Raw genomic sequence first — 17,730 nt, 5'->3', positions numbered from 1 at the left:
CATTTTGAGTTTGTATTGTATTTGAACAAACAAAGCCCACCCATTGGTACAAAGCTCTCATGCAAATCTTCAGGTTTGTACCTAGAATAAGGAAGGTAATTACATGTTTCTCCAGGTGAAAGCAATGTTAAATGTCCAGAAGAAAATTAAGTAGAATTGGAAGAGTAAAGGAAACCTCTATCCCCAGGCATAGGATTAGATAATGGTAATTGTTGACAAAAATAAAGAACCAAAAAGAAAAAACAAATCTGCTGTGTTTAAATAGATAGATACTTTTCTGTTCTTGCGCATAATAAATCATGCAGAAAGGAAAGTATTCTATTCCATAGTATTTAATACTTTTAAAAGTAATTTCAGTTGTGAAAATTGTTTTTCTTTTCCATACTCCTAGATATAGGATGATTGAGATTTGACAAGCAAAATCTTTGTACCAACCTTAATCCCTTCCAATCCCCACACAGAATCCATGTACTAGCAATTAGCAGCTTATGTAGAAATCAGAGAATCCATCTTCTTAACAGGTTTTTGTGCCAGACATTATATATCATTGTAATGTCCTCTCAACTTGTCTTGAAAATGTTACTTTTTTTTTTTTTAAAGATAAAAAAAATGTGGGTGATCCAGATATGCATGAAACATTTACAAATGTATGTCGTCATTATAACATGCTGAGTTAACTAAATTAAACCTTTGTAGTGAATTCAAGTTTTACCAAATCAATAAAGAAGGGATGGCATGGAGCAGGTAACTGCTTACCAAGTATAATGTCTTGTTTGTTGCATATTATTTCTACCTTGTGGAATTTTTGTATATTAACCTCCCTAGTGGTATTCCCGAGTGTGGCTCAGAGTTAAATTTCAGTGCCAAAAGCGGTAACCCCGAGCCACACTCAGGGTACCGCTAGGAAGATCGCTGTATCCTGTAAGAGAGGGTACTCACCTTGTCCCCGGGATCCAGCGATGTATCCCAGCGGTGTGCGGCGGCCGGATCTTCCTACCGATGCTCTGCGCCCCGGCTTCCGTCTCCTGCGACGTGACGCTCGCAAAGGGGTGGAACCGGTGGCAAATTCAAATAGTAAAACACACCAAACACACTGATACATTACAAAATAAAATAAATTCACATTAGTTTGCCCCCCAGTGCCCTTTCCTGCAGTTTTACTGTACTTTTTATGTGTATATATATATATATATATATATATATATATATATGTGTGTATGTATGTGTATATATATATATATATATATATGTATGTATGTGTGTGTGTGTATATATATATATTATATATATATATATATATATATATATATATATATATATATATATATATATACACGTATATCTATATATATATATGTATACACACACATATATATATATATATATATACATATAATATATGTATGCGTATATATATATATATATATATATATATGTGTATATATATATATATATATATATATTATATATGTATACATACATACTTTAACTTATTTATAGTTATTTATTATATTATAATTTATGATTTTGTGTTTCAAACTTTATCATACCCGAGATGTTATAAAAAAGAACGCACAGTAAAAAAAAAATCATATGTAAATAGTTGGTTTGGGCTGCTCATTCTTAACCACCTGCCGCCCGCGCTATAGCCGAAAGACGGCTACAGCGCGGGCTGTCATTTCCGGGAGGCCGTCTTTTTATACGGCCTCCCAGTAACAGGCCCCCCGCGTGCTCCCGCGAGCACGCATCGGGGAAAATCTGTGTCGGCCGTGTCCCTTGGACACAGCCAATCACAGATCATGGTGAATGGCCAATCACAGCGGCCATTTACCACATGATCAGAACATCCAATGAGAGATGATCTCAAATGTAAACATATGAGATCATCTCTCATTGCCAGCTCTCTTCCTCACACAGAGACTGCAGTGTGAGGAAGAGGAGAGCCGATCAGACACAGAGAAATGTAATCAGGGCACTGATCACCAGTGCCCTGATTACACAAGAGGTAAATAAAATGCCATCAGTGCCCACAGTGCCCGCCATCAGTGTCCCCCCATCAATGCCCACAATCAGTGCCCATAGTGCTGCCAGTCAGTGCCCATCAGTGCCTGCTCATCTAGGCACTGATGGGCACTGACTAGCAGCACTATGGGCACTAAGTGTGGGCACTGATGGTGCTGCCCATCAGTGCCGCCCAACAGTGCTCATCAGTTCCACCCGTCAGTGTCCATCAGTGCCACCCGTCAGTGTCCATCAGTGCCGCCTCTCAGTGCCCATCATTGCCGCCTCTCAGTACCCAGCAGTGCCACCTCTCAGTGCCCAGCAGTGCCACCTCTCAGTGCCCAGCAGTGCCACCTATCAGTGCTCATCAGTGCCGCCTATCAGTGCTCATCAGTGCCGCCTATCAGTGCCACCTATCAGTGCGCATATTAGTACCTCCTCATCAGTGCCACCTCATCAGTGCCCATAAGTGCCACCTCATCAGTGCCCATCAGTGCAGCTTATCAGTGCCCATCAGTGCCGCCTCATCAGCGCACATCAGTGAAGGAGAAAAATGTATTTATTTTCAAAATGTACTCACAGAAAATATGAAAAACTTTTTTTTTTTTTTTCAAAATTTTCTGTTTTTTTTTTCTTTTTTTTGTAAGAAATAAAAAACCCAGAGGTGATTAAATACCACCAAAAGAAAGGTCTATTTGTGTGAAAAAAATGTTAAAAATGTCATATGGGTACAGTGTAGCATGACCGCGCAATTGTCATTCAAATCGTGAGAGCGCTGAAAGCTGAAAATTGGCCTGGGCAGGAAGGGGATAAAAGTTCCCTGTAGGCAAGTGGTTAAGAATTACATGCAAAATAATGGTACCGCTTTCAGCACCTAAAATCGGAAAAAATCATACCGCCAGGGAGGTTAAAGCAAACCTGTGCATAGCCCATGCAGGGCAAAGCAGCAGTTTACTTAAATGCCTGGCTCCCCTCCTGCACATTCTCACCTTCTTGGTGCTCCTCTGCCAATCTTTTAGCCACCAGGAGCTGCAGGCTTGAAGGAGTATGTGATTCACTCTCCTTCCTTTCAAGTGACAGCACTTGTGCTTGGCCAAGTGCTGTCACATGGAGGCAGAAAGAGAGTCTTTGTCCCTGTGTAAGCCCTTGCTGCTATTGACTTTTTCTCCCTGCTCGCCTGCCACCCTGTTTGTCAACACATTATGAATTACACTGCACTCTCATAACAACTACCATTTTAAGTTTGTTTATTTACATATTGCTTGTAATCCTTTGTGCTGCTGATCTCCTGCAGCCTCTTTGCAGCCACTTACTGTTTGCATGGATGACTTTATGACTTCTCTCAAGGTAGTTTTCCTGGTGACAACAGTGGATTGTGTCACTTTTAGTCTGCATTGGATACCAGGTTTACAGGTTGATAACCAGGAGAGAGGGAGACAGGGACAGAGCATTAGTATCCCATAACAAAAAGTGCCTGAGCAAGGACCTGCTTGAAAGTTTCTGTGAAGCTCACACTCACAATATGTTGTTGAAAACCTCCGATGACTAGTTTTAATTGTCAAGCTCAAAAGCTGAAAGTGACATCAAGTTAAACGAAGCAAAAGCACAAAAGGATCTTTTTGAAGGTTAAACTAGTATAAAAAATAGGACACTTCCAGGGCCAAATCTCACTAGGGATGTATGTGGATATGGGAAAGGTTTAAAACTACAGCTATGCAATCTGATTTCCCTAAGTCCGGCCCAGCAAAGATACTGCATCATTGTCACCTGTCTATACCACGTTCCAGAACTCTTGAAGGCAGCTCTGCACTTTTCCTGACACTCTGAGATCCTTCAAATACCAGCTTGAGAACACACCAAGTATAGGAATTAAGCAATGATCTTGACCATTTTTTTGCGTGCATCAACAACTGTCACAGCTCATAAATGGATTTCACTGACACAGACAGGCTTTTAAGATTTCCAAGTCAGGGAGATAAGACATCCTCAAGTGTCATGGCAGCGTCCAGAATGGTATTTGCAATGTACTGGTTATCTAATCGCATGCATTATCTATTCATGTTAACCACTGGCAGTTGCTGTTCAGTGCCACCATATTGGTCAAACCCCTTTTGTGTTTCTCAAATTGTAGATCATTATGAGAAATTCCGGTTAAAAGTACAGTATTGTAGGACTTGTTTAATTGCATAATCTTTATTTTAATACCACCCAATAAGAACTAGGGGAATTTAAATATACCCTTGAGGAAGAACTTCTCCAGTCACAACAAGGGTACATATAAAGTCCCGTAGTTCTTGGTGTGTAGTAGTATATGGTTTTTATGTAATTTTTGGATGGTACCCCCATTTTTCTTTGTATATTATTTGTAATATTGAGAAATGTCTTGGCTTCAAAAGAAGACACGTCTACAGGTCAAATGCTCTAAAATTTTGTGATAGTTGTACACTTCCTGTTCTTATAGTCTTTCTGTTCAAATGGTTTTTATTAAAGCCGAAGGAATGTTCTTATAGTCTTTCTACTGGCTGCAAAATATGATGAATAAAGGCAGCCTCATGGCCAATAAAGAGTTGAGGGACGCAGGAGATACTTGCGTTATCACCCCGATGTTGGGTGACTATCTTGTTTGTGTCTACATGTTTGCTATAAAGGTAAAGTTTACTTTTAGGGCATCTTCTTCATGAAACTTATTTTATGTGGACTTTTTTTTCTGTTGTACTTGGTTTCCCCCTACTCATGTATATTCACTTCAGGGCTCATGTATAAAATATTTGCTAACAAGAATATTTATTGTTGCTCATAGCAAGCAGTCAGCATCCCTGTTTCATTTTCAAATCTGCAGTGCAGAAATGAGACTTGGAGGTTTTTTGTTAGCTATGGGCATGACCAAATTCTCTTAGCACATTTTCATAGGTTAACCACTTAGTTGTGAGGGTATGACCTTTTTTTCCCTTTTTCACATCTTGCAGGTTTCCAATATCTGTCATTTTTCTTCTATGCATCTTGTGCAGAATAAGCTGTCTCTGGAATTACCCTGACCTGTTGCAAGCAGTTATGTGTAGCCAGGGCATTGCCACTAAAAGAAACCTCAGGATAAAAGGAGTTTATGTAAAATGGTCTAATTCTTCTAGATTCTTGAGTGCTACACAACCTGCCAGTTTATTATACCTCTCAGAGGCTCTGCTGATGTGATCTCAGTGCCTGCATTCCAAACTTAAGGAGACTGCAACAGAAAGTACTGAAACACACAAGGGTGTACAAGAACAGAGAACCATAGCAAGGCAATCGCACCGCTGCAATATCAAATAAATATGTAGCCAAGGGTAGACTGAGCCAAAAAGGTTCCACCTGTAAATAAAATATTACTTTTGAGTAGACTGGCTCTTTTAGAAGCCAAGAAGATGTGTTTACTGTCAGCATAAAATGGTTTAAAAATAATTAATAATGCTAATTACATTTTCAGTCAGGAAAGAATTTCCCTTACATTGATGGTCAGTGCGCAAAATGCTCTTTACATTGGAGACCAGTGGTAAGAATGCCACCCTACACAGATACAGTAGCTAAACTGATAAATGGTGTCAGTAGTTACTCATCTGATAGTCAGAAATTGCTTGTTGCTCATAGACCTTCTAGCAACCTCTGGAGAAACCCTAGTTGAGAAAATCTTGTTAAAAGCTTTCACCTTCTTGCATAACTATTTAGCCAATTGCATACAATTGGGCAGGCTAACCTGAGTAAGCATGTTGTGACCACTAAATTGTCTTGATTGTTTTTTAATGGTAAGCATCCCAGATTATGTGGTCATTTGTGGCTTTGCAGATCTTCAGAACCTTGTTTCATTACCTCACTTTACATTATTTTAATCAGTTTCAAAGATTACAAATAGCTTGTTCTCCTTTTTTTAATTTGTGATGGTTGTTTTTTTTTTCCTCTTTTGCTTGGTATGTGTGATGGCACACTGACCTGACACCGCGGCACTGGGAGCAAGTGCATGCAGGATGGTACCTTTTCAGTGCTAATGACAGCTGATTAGGTCACCAAGACTGTAGCACTCGCAGTTGGAATGCAGAACGTTCTAATGAATCATTCTTGCAGCTTGAGAGGTTATGAACAAAATGGGCGAATTCAGGTGCTGACAAAGGCTGTGACCTTTGCTGCTATAATATCACTGTTTCACAGGCTGGTTAGTTCTCTAACCAACTTTCAGCCCATCAAAAATTGATTTAATTGCAATTCCAACCCCCCCATTAGAAGCATTGGAGTATAACTAATTGTAGTAATAGAGAGTAATAAGGCTCGGATAAAAAGCTTTCCTTAGCCTCCTTTGTATCTTGTGTCACTGCCTGTCAGAGGTCAGAGAGCTTGCATATTCTATTAGTTGCCTTCATTTGGACAAATTAGTTTACCCAACAGTAATTAAAATGCCAGTACGGGTCGGGAAGAGCTGAAAGCACTTGATGGGCACAAAGATGAAGGACTTGACAGCTATGGTGGCCTTCCTTGCCAAAGCGTGTCACTGCTAAATCAGAGGATACACAAACCACAAACGTATATGGTTAGCGGCTTTAGGGTCGTGTCATTCTTCACCTGCTTTAGTGTATTGTCTTTCGCCTCTCATCCAATTTGTCTTTTGTCACCTGCTTGAAGGTCATGAACGTTATTTTTAGCCATTGTTGCTGAAACATTGTATTAAAAAAAATCCAAGTGCTGAAATCAATACCTGTTATCTAGTTTCTCTCAAGTTCATGAGCTCTGTTTAAATTACTTGAGACAAAAACTTAAATAGAATAACATTTGCATAAGAACACAGGTGTCAGTGTGAAGAGGATCATGAAAACAAAACAAAATTCCAATGATATCTACAACCCTGATTCCAAAATAGTTGGAACACTGTGTAAAATCTACATACAAACAGAGTGCAATGATTTGAATTTCTCATAAACCCATATGTTATTTACAATAGAAAATAGAAAACATATCAAATGTTTAAACTTAAAAAATGTACAATTTTAAGAAAACAAATTAAGGTAATTTTTTGAAACTGATGGCAGCAACACCTCTCAAAAAAGTTGGGACTGGACAACAAAAAGCTGGCAAAGTAAGTGGCACTAACCAGGAAAAGCTGGAAGAACATTTTGCTACTAATTAGGTTAATTGGCAACAGGTCAGTAACATGATTGGGTATAAAAATATCTTCAGAGCCAGAGTGTCTCAGTGTCTGGAACCATAAACCAGGCTGAGACATAAAATGCAGTTAAAATCACATCTTTAATAAAATAGCAAAAAATAACACAGTTTAGGAACATAGTAAAAAAACTGAAGCCAGGGTTTGGATGCAAGAGTGGGTCAGGAAGCCAGATTTCAGCGTAGTAAGGAGCAAAAACAGGAACAGGTATCGTAAGAGAAGTCATGCAGAGGAACACACTGGAGATCATAGACCATGCAAGGGCACGGATGAAATGAGCAAAGCTGTTTAAATAGCCAAAAGGAGCTGGCTGTAGGCTGGACTAATGAGGCAGGTAATGGTAACCAGGTGATTCACTGTAGAAACAACAAGTGACTGGTAATTAACCAATAGCTGAGCAGCTTCTGTGCACTGAAAGAAAAGAGCTGCTCATAAATAGCAGAAGCCCAGCCCTGACACTCAGAAATATACACGTGCAGAAGTTCACCAATCTTTGAAAAGCTGCGTCCAGAAAATGTCAAACAATTGTAGAGTAAAGTTCATCAACTTAAAATTTCATCATTTTTGGAATTGGGTGTTGTACAGGTGAGAGGGTATTTTTTTTTTGGGGGGGGGGGGTAAGGAGTTGGAAACACTGCAGTGGAAAACCATCAGTTAACAATACTTTTATTGGTAAAGACCCCACACAGCCAGACACACAAAAACACAATCTAAATTTAGTTATTCTGCCATATTTGCCTCCAAACTAAAGTGTAGATTTGGAACCATAGTTCATTGCTTTGAGAACATTTTTTGTGTTTTATTTGTAATGCATATCTTCATCTCCTTTTTGGATCTTTACAAGAGTTTAAGCATTCCTACATTCCACTTTAACCTTCTAAGCACTAATAAGGCAGTGTTTTTTATGCTCTGTTTTTAGCCCTGTAACTCTATTAAGATGTCCAGCACAGTGTACATATGCATGTAGGCTAATACGAGTCTGCCTTGTGCAAAACCTTTGGGAATCACACACGTATCAACATAATTATTTCACTGTGTTATTGATGTGACCCAACATCTCCCAAAAATAAGAGCATTATTATTCATCTCAGGACAGTGGGCAGAGCCATGGAAATCATCACTCTACACCAGTGGTTCCTCACCTGGGTTCGATCGAACCCCAGGGGTTCGGTGAGTCAGTATCGCGGGTTCGGCGGAGGTCAAGACACACACCCGACTCATATGATTCGTGATGACACGCCCCGCTCATACACCCGAGAAAATATTACTGATTGTGAGGCCGAGCGCACCCCGGGAAATCAGAGCTGCGGTCGGGACAACTCACAGCCATTACACATAGACACTTGACGCTCCGCCCCCTGTACCTCCCCCAGCAGGTTTCCAGCCTATCTCCTGCAGGCTGCTTGCTGCTTGAGTGGGCGGGATGGGGATGTACCTGACCATCGCGCCCACCTGGAAGAGGGAAGTGTGAGCAGCTGAACAGAGGGAGCCGAGTGAATGTTCTTGGAGGTAGGCTCAGCTAGCTGTACATGGTGGATTAGTTTACAAGCACCTCTATGCTAAGTCTGCTGAGTTACTGCAGCTTAGCATAGAGGCTCTGTTAGCTGACAAATGGAAATGCATGTCCTTTTCATTTAGCTCAATAAAGCATTGTGAATGCCCCCTGGTGTGTGCCCTCCTGATACCCCATGGTATGCCCTCCCAACACCTCCCCCCCAGTGTGTGCCCTCCTGACACCCCATGGTATGCCCTCCCAACCCCCCCAGTGTGTGCCCTCCTGACACCCCATGGTATGCCCTCCCAACACCTCCCCCCAGTGTGTTCCCTCCTGACACCCCATGGTATGTCCTCCCAACCCCCCCCCCCAGTGTGTGCCCTCCTGATACCCCATGGCATGCCCTCCCAACACCTCCCCCCCAGTGTGTGCCCTCCTGACACCCCAAGGTATGCCCTCCCAACCCCCCCCCCAAGTGTGTGCCCCCCTGACACCCCATGGTATGCCCTCCCAACCCCCCCAAGTGTGTGCCCCCCAACACCCCATGGTATGCCCCCCCAAGTGTGTGCCCCCCTGACACCCCATGGTATGCCCTCCCAACCCCCCCCCCCAGTGTGTGCCCTCCCAACCCCACCCCAGTGTGTGCCCTCCTTACACCCCATGGTACCCCCCCCCCCGTCACACTGATTTGCAGTTAATATTCATTATTATGTTTTTGTGTTTGTGTGAAAATCATGTTTTACCTATGTATAAATATATATATATATATATATACCTATGTATAAATATATACCTAAATATATACCTATGTTTCGATTTTGAAAAAAATCATATTTTATTTTTCAAATTAAGAAGGGTTTGGTTAATGCGCATATGAAACTGGTGGGGTTCGGTACCTCCAACGAGGTTAAGAACCACTGCTCTACACCCTTTGGCCAGATGTACATCCAGAACCGCCGGTGCAAATATAGCTTAAAATCATGGGCCATTTTTTCCAAATTGGATACAGCTGTTTAGGCTGTTTTGCCATTATCAGTGCAGTGCTTGGAATATGGATTGGGCTTGGGAACCAAGCCATGGTTTCCATACACTTCAGATGGCCAAGTACACTACCTTACATGTAGGCTTTACTAACTCTACACACATAGCTTGGTACACAAAGTTACCCTTTGCTAATTGAACACTGGTGCAGGGAAAGAGTCCATGTTCACAACGCAAGGAGTAGGCTTCTCCCCCTCTTTAAGTTGGTTTTTAATTTCTTTATACTATTATTGAGATTTGCTTTCTACTATAGCTGCAGTCTACACTTTTAAAATGTTGGCAATATAATAGTTTATTCAATTTATAAAACGTTTATTTAAACTCATTTAATGTTTCCTTGAAAAATCTATTTGAAATCAAAGCATTGAGGTTTCCTAGCTTTTTTATTCTGTGCCACACAATCTCATGTAAGGCCAATTTTAAAGAAGAATAAAGACTCAGGCTTGTTGTATGAAAGAAGAGGAGCACTGAAGTGGAAAAGATCAAGGTGGTGGGAAAGCCACAGGTATCTTGCTGGGACAGAACGCCTTTACTAAATCAGCATCTCAGTATGCACCTGGAAAAATGTCTTAGTACAATATAGGGAGGGAAACTCATTTGGTTTTAGTCACTAACGGCAGTCTGGATCAAGTCAGAAGAGGCCAAAGAAGGAGGGGGGGGCTAGGGGTGAACGTCCAGTGGGGTAGAGATATTAATCCCTACTACAGGCCTACTGGGAGGTCAGATTTGCTGGAGTGACAGGGATTAGAAATGGGTTCCTCCTCTCTGTCTTCACTATTGACTTACCTTGATGTTAATTTAGACCCGTGGCAACATTCAAGGAGTGTTACTGCATACCTTCTCTGAAAAAAAAAATGCTCTTCTCTCCTTTGTTTTCTTTTTTTAAAGAATCTTAAGAAGCAAATTGCTTACTAGAATGATTTGAGTGAGGCTGGTATGTTACTCACCCCAGTAATTGGCTTTGGTAGTTATTAATGGATTATGGGAAAGAAAAAGGGAAAAATAATGTATTACTTTGTAGTTGCATGCTTCATTGACAAAATACTTTTCTCAGGTTTTTTTTTTTGAAGGCCAATTGCTACTGAAAGAACTGCTCTCAGTGCGAAAAGAAAAACATTTAGAGGTGTTATTTTTTTCCATTGCATTCAAATGCCGCAATGCTAGGACTTGTACTTTTTGCTGTATTTCACTTCAGAGATTTTATGCAATTTAGGTTTGTATTCATTTTTATGAATGATTCATTGAGCGTTATAAAAAGTTGATATTAATATTTGAATTGTGTACAAAACTATGTCTTTTTACTGATACATTAAATGTTGTTAGGTTTTCCAAATAACATTGTTGAAATATTTTATTACTTCAAGAGGTTCTTCAATCGTTTATTTTTTTAATTAAAAGTCAGCAGCTACAAATACTTTAGCTAATGACTTTTAAAAAAGAGACACTTATTTGTCCAGGGGTCCAGCGCTGTCCTCACCTGGACTGGTTCTTCACTGCTCTTTGGGTCCCTGGTGCCGCCACATTAAGGCTCCATTCACATCTAGGCATCCCGAATCGCGGGTGGAATCACTACGATTCTCCTTGCGATCCCAAATAGACGCAAATTGTGGGATGCGCTTGTGATCCCCGTCACTTCCAATGGTACCCCGATTGCAACGCAATGTTGCCAAGATTGTCTGCTGAGGAATCACAGTAGAATCACGCAAACAGAATCATGGGACGCCTGTTGCTCATAAGAAGTTTCTATTTGCACAGTTTTACTGTGATTAAGTGGTTGTGAAGCCTAAACATTTCCCTTCCTTCCTTGAATTAAGGTAAAAAGATTTTCAGTATGTATCACCCCTTCACCCCCAGTATACTTACCTGAGCTCAATCTCAATCCAGGGCTGTGCCTGTCTATCTCCTCTTCTCCCTGCTCTCACAGGCTTTGCTAAAAGCAACCAGAGCCATAGATGCAGGCGGTGCGACTTGGGATTAAGCTCAAAGGTGTGTCACAATAGGAAGCAACTTCCTATGGTGGCACACCGAGAAGAGGAGGAGCCAGGAGCACAGATAGGGGACCTGAGAAGAAGAAGATTGGGGCAGTTGTGTGCAATACCATTATCTGCACAGAACAGGTAAGTATAACATGTTTGTTTTTTTAAAAGTAAAAAAAAAATTGACTTTACAAATAATTTAACTGTGGAAAGCCGTCTGTGACATCTTGCAGCTTCAAAGCTGGCTCCACACTGCCGCGCTGCACCCTGTAAATGGATCCCTCAGCCTCTTTGGTCCTGTGACATGTCCCAGGAGGTTACGGACAGGGGTGGGGGACAGGGGTGGGGTAGGAACTTCTGGTGGCGTCGCTCAGCCAATTCCAGCAGAAGTGGCAGTTTGAACAGCCTGGTCATCTTCCTGCCCCCCAGCCTGTGACCGGATACTGAAGGAGCCAACAGACTGATAAGGTCATCATTCTCTCTCTCTGCCCATTCCCCCAGCCACTGTGTTCTATCTCAGCACATGTCAATGTAGCATACCTGAATGGCTACTAGTGTTTTTCCTTCTGCTCCCAATCTCAGCAGTGCTGTACTGGATATCACAAGAGGCCAAAAGCAAGTCAAATGTGGTTATTCATACTAGTTGCATATAAAATTAATTGCAGTAATTTGTGTTTTTATATGGCTGGCCAAAGTTATTATATAATATATTCAGTCCCTTGCTTAAAAAAAAAAAAACGAAATTCTGGATCAATACCCATGTAGCAAAGTGGGCTGACACATTTCTACCTGGGATAGGATACATTTATAAAACACTACAGGTGAGATCTGGACCCCTCCCCATCTGACATTGGAAACAATTACACAAGCAACACTACAGGGGAGATCTGGAACAGCAAGCAGAGTAATAAAGCCTGGTCATGCTACCCAAGGCAGTAGGTGTGATGCTGCCCCTAGTAATTCTAAGCTCAAGCCTGGGAAAGGGAACAGCTAATTTGCCTATAATAAATTAACCCCATTGTCACATCATTCTAAGTAGGTTATTACTATTAAAACAAGAACATTGAAGGTAATGCTTACAGAGAAGGGATGTTTTAGGTGTCAACGTTTGTGTAGCTATAGGCTCTGGTGGTGGAAATCCAGCCTTGCCTAAGAGTCACACCAGCCTCAGCACATCTTCTGTATCACTGGGAAACAGAGGATACATTTTGTAAACAGTATTCTAGAATATTTTATGTTGAACAGGCACAGTATCTTATTATCAAAAGTCAGAAGAATTAAGCTGGGTTCCCATATATGCGAATTGGATGCGTTTTTATGCATCCAATTGGCATAACATGTGAATGTGACCGGTTCTCAATAAATCCGGTTCCCACATGTCTGGGGTGCCTACAATGTGGTTTTGGAAAGGGTCCTGTGCGTTTTTGGGTCCGGTTCAGGTGAAAGTTCAGGCAAAAATGCGCGCCTGAACCGGTGAACAGAAACACAACAGACTCCAGACTGCAAACTGCAGCCGTACATGTGTGAACCTAGCCTTTTTCTTGGTGACTGTGCCATCCTGTCAAATTCTCACTTTAATTCTACTATGCTGCACTGGAAACCACAAAGGAAAACATCTACTGGTTGCTGTAGATAGCAAAACCAATTCTTCCTTCAGACACTTTAATCACCCCCTCGTGTCTGTGTTTACTTGAGAGTCTATGTTGTTTGGGGTTTAACCAGGCAGTGTGTTAGGTGAGGTAATGTTAGTAAGGTAATTACTTGATACATTGATTTACCCTATTGTATGAATTGTCAACAGAACAGATGAACCCCATGATCTCTGCATCACTGATTAATCTCCCCTTCCTTCCACTTATGTTTTGCAGCTCCTTTGTTACTGGGACAGCTTGCTGCCGCCATACATCACCACTCAGGATTTGGGACCTTCAGAGGTAACGTCTATCTGTCATATCAAACATCTGTTTTCTGCCAGAACATAAATGAAAATGATCTGGCTGGTCATAGAGTCTGTTTTGTACCTTCTTTGTAAGATCACAGGAAACGTTTGTTCTCATGTATCCAGAAAACTTTTCAGTAGACATATAGTGACCTAGACAGAACTAACGCTGCACAATAGAGTCTTGCAGATCATTAAACTGAAATTATGTCATCGTGGAATATAAGAAAAGGAGACTCCTATTTACTTCTGACATCTGATAATCACATTATAAAGTAACCTACTGTACAACACTCAAGTTGTCAGTTTTCTTTATCGTACATCACGGGATACAGAGCAGCCATAATAATTACTATCTGGGTTATATGCCACCTATAGGTGAATGGACACTGGCAACTAAAAAGACAGGAAGCCCCCCCTCTATATAACCCCTCCCATACAGGAAGTACCTCAGTTTTTTCCCCAGTGTCTTAAAGGTGATGGTCATGGCTGGAGAAGCTCTCCATATTTTATGGTTATGCTATGGTCCCAGATGAAGATCCTGACGGATCCAAGACGCTTGTCAGTCAGACCTATCCGAAAGTGGAAGACTAAAATGGATGATGCCTGAGCCTCGGTAGATGGAAGACTGCGAGGTGTTGCGCTGGACCCTGGGATCTGGACCCTTGGTAAAGACTAACTCCAAAGGCGATCCGGCAGGGCACTCTACAGGTCCAAGGGAGTGGCCCTAAGATTATAGGGGGACCTGGTCCTTGAAGGTCCACAAGTGACAGAACCCGCCGTGATTGGTAAAGGTTGGATTCTAACTATAAGCAGAGTCCTGCGGCGGGATTGGTAGTGTAAGGTTACATTAAATGAGATGCACTATTACCTATATGATATTTAACAGATACCGGGTGCCATGATTTATGTCTCCACTAGGAGGCAGTGATATTTGTTCAGCTGTGGTATGCATACTGGACTTTCACATTGTTTGCACAGCCAACCCTTTTGAAGCCTAGCGGGCAGGGGACTAATATACCCTGCCCGTGCATCTGCCTTTACCAGACGCCTTTGGTGGCCGTTCCCTGCCGTAGTATATGGCTGCAGGGGCATGTGTGTGTGCGCAGGTATGGCCCTATTTACAATCACGCACGAGCGTGCACGTAGGAGTCGGGCGTGTCCGTGAGGCATCAACGTCCACGTAGCATGCCGCACAGGCGCAGTAAGGGATGGAGATGGTGCGGCATTTGAGGAAGTGTTCCCGGCCGCTTGGGCTTCTGTAAGGAGCTGGATGGGACACAGAGCAGCTGCAGCTGGGTACGTGAGTCACTGTGTGTGGATGGATGCACTGACAGGTTCGGTTATTGTGGGGGTAACTGTGCTGTGTATTGTGATAAGCTGATTACAGCTTAACACAAGGATTGAGTGCAATGAAGTAGTACCTCAAGTTTCTTGTCTGGAGCAATGTCCTCCCAGAAAAGGAGTGGGGGGGGGGGGGGCACAAGTGTGTCACCGTCAAGATTGAAAGATCCTAGCCGAGCATCCTCTGTTAACCTCCCCTGAGAGGCCAGAGGCGACTGGCCAAACTGGGCCATTACGGTTGTCAGGCACGGTAGCTACATCTAGTGGTAGCTACATCTAGTGCTTCTGTCTCAGCATATATCACTAAGGACGATATGGAGTCAGCTTTAGCTGGCCTTAAGGGAAAAATTGCTGGCACGATTGCTTTAGTATCACAAGGAGAGAGGAAACGTGATAGATCCCCCTCACCTGGGACCCCCCCCCCCCCCCATTGGGCAGAGGATGTGGAAGAAGTAGCTGTAATTGACCTAGAAGAAGGTCAAGCTGAGGATTCCACTTCCGGGGAGTCAGGGTCTGAGCTGAGGAGCCATTTTCAGCCTCTCAATCTTAGAGATTGGTAATTCAGTCTCTCACTGAAATGGTCCGGTCTGGCGATTTAAATGAGCTCCCTTTAGAGATTTCTGAAGTCACTTTTTCTTCATTGAGCCCATTACACCCTCTGCAGAACTCTCAGGTTTTTCCCTTTACATCCCCTTTTAGAGCGGATAGTGAATGCTGATTGGGATCACCCTGACAGGGTTTTTGTTCCTCCCAAAAGGTTTTCTCTGTTGTATACTATGGAGGAAAAATTCACAAAGAAGTGGAGTATGCCTACGGTTGATGCTACTATTTCTTCTGAAGTTTAACCTGTCATGTAGACAATGCCCAAATTTTTAAAGATCCAGCGAGTAAGAAATTAGAATCTTTTACTAAAAGCTTCTTTTGCTATTGCTGGGTCTGCGATACAACTGGCAGTGGCAGCTATAGAAGTTTGTCAGTCTTTGAAAGACCGAATTAATCGGGTAGCCAGAAATATTCCTGCTCAGGGGTAGTCTTCTGAAGATTTAGTAGACTTACCTCAGGCTTTGTGTTTTGCAGTAGATGCTCTTAAGGACTCCAAACAGCAGGTGTCATGGTCTGTTCTTCTGTCAGTATATGTGCGCAGAATTCTGTGATTAAAGTATTGGTCTGCGGAATTACCTTGTAAGAAGTTACTAGCTGATTTTCCCTTTCATTGGGAATGCCTATTTGGTGACGATCTGGATAAATATAGCCAAAAGATTTCAGGGGGAAAGAGTGTGCTTCTACCAATTAGGAGGAGTAAACGCTCAAGTACCCAAAACTTCTAATCCTAGGCAGTTTCGGCAATGTCATCCATATGGATCTAGAGAAAAAGTTCCAGGGCAAGGGCAGAAGAAACCCTGGGTCCAGACGCCTACCAAGCGTAGCTCTAAATCTACCTTATGAAGGGGCGCCCCCACTCAGTCGGGTGGGGGGAAGCCTACTACAGTTCTTGGATGCCTGGTTACAAGTAAATCAGGACAGCTGGGTTGTTTCCACAGTCTCGCAGGGGTACAAACTAGAATTCTGGGTGTTTCCTCTTCCTTGGTTTTTAAGGTCCAATATACCCGCAGATCCATTAAAGAGAAAATCCTTTTTTCAATCTCTAAACCATCTCAAATCAAAAGTAGTGATTACAGAGGTTACGGACAACGAGAAATTCAGGGGCTTCTACTCAAATCTTTTTGCAGGCCTAAAACCAAACCGAGATGTGAGACCTATTCTGGATCTCAAAGCCCTGAACCAGTTTCTAAACATTCACACATTTGGAATGGAGTCAGTTATTTCATTTATTGCTTCTCTGCAAGGAGGAGAATTTCTGGCATCCATAGACATCAAAGATGCATACCTACACGTGCCAATTTTCCAGGCCCATCAAAGGTTTCTGTGATTTGCAGTGGAAGACTGCCATTTTCAGTTTGTGGCTTTGCCCTTCTGGCTAGCCACGGCTCCATGAGTGTTCATAAAAACCCTAGCTCTGGTATTGGCAATTCTAAGATCTCAGGGGATAACAGTTTTAGGATACCTGGAAGATCTATTGCTCCTAGATCAGTCGGCTTCTAAAATATGTGTTTTCCGAGCAGTGAAGTTCTTAGAACGTCTGGGTTGGATTCTGAATTTGGCAAAGTCAGCGTTGCAGGCGGTTGAGAGTATAGAATACCTGGATCTCCTTGTGGACACAGTACAGGCAAAAGTGTTTTTGCCACCAAGAAAAGTCGAAGCTGTAAAGGATCTTGTCCCGATCTTAAGAGGGAAAAAGTATACTTCTGTGCGTCTTTGCATGAAGTTGCTAAGGAAGATGGTGTCTTCATTCGAAGCAGTTCCCTATGCCCAATTCCATGCCAGACCATTACAAAACAATATTCTGTCAGCCTTAAGCAAAAAGATCCAGGCCCTAGATTGTCACATGTCTCTGTCACCAAGGGTGCATCAGAGTCTCATTTGGTGGTTGGTAACCAGGAATTTGGAGATAGGGAAGTCCTTTCTACCAGTGGTCTGGAAGGTGGTGACCACAGATGCCAGTCTCTTTGTCTGGGGAGAAGTTCTGGAGGAAGCTACTGTCCAAGGGAAATGGTCCTAGTTATAAAGGAGCTTGCCCATCAATTTTCTGGAAATTCAAGCAGTTTGTGTCTAAGGTTCTGGACTACCAGACTATTGGGTTGCCTCATCAGGGTCCAATATGACAATACCATGGCTGTGACCTACATCAACC

At 42.3% G+C, this 17,730-nt stretch overlaps 1 protein-coding gene across 1 annotated transcript in view; it reads left to right on the top strand.

Moving 5' to 3' along the window:
* FBXW4 (F-box and WD repeat domain containing 4) overlaps positions 1 to 17,730 on the top strand; it is a 330,357-nt gene that overhangs the window by 178,744 nt on the left and 133,883 nt on the right. The window contains exon 6 of the mRNA XM_082268344.1: positions 13,564 to 13,629. Within this exon, the coding sequence (XP_082124470.1) occupies positions 13,564 to 13,629 (66 nt within the window). The remainder of the gene's footprint in view (positions 1 to 13,563; positions 13,630 to 17,730) is intronic.

Source organism: Pelophylax lessonae, assembly GCF_965119305.1.
Source record: "Pelophylax lessonae genome assembly, chromosome: 9".
NCBI lineage: Eukaryota > Metazoa > Chordata > Amphibia > Anura > Ranidae > Pelophylax > Pelophylax lessonae.
The sequence above is the reverse complement of the archived record's forward strand: the minus strand, read 5'-3'. Positions and strand labels throughout refer to the sequence as shown.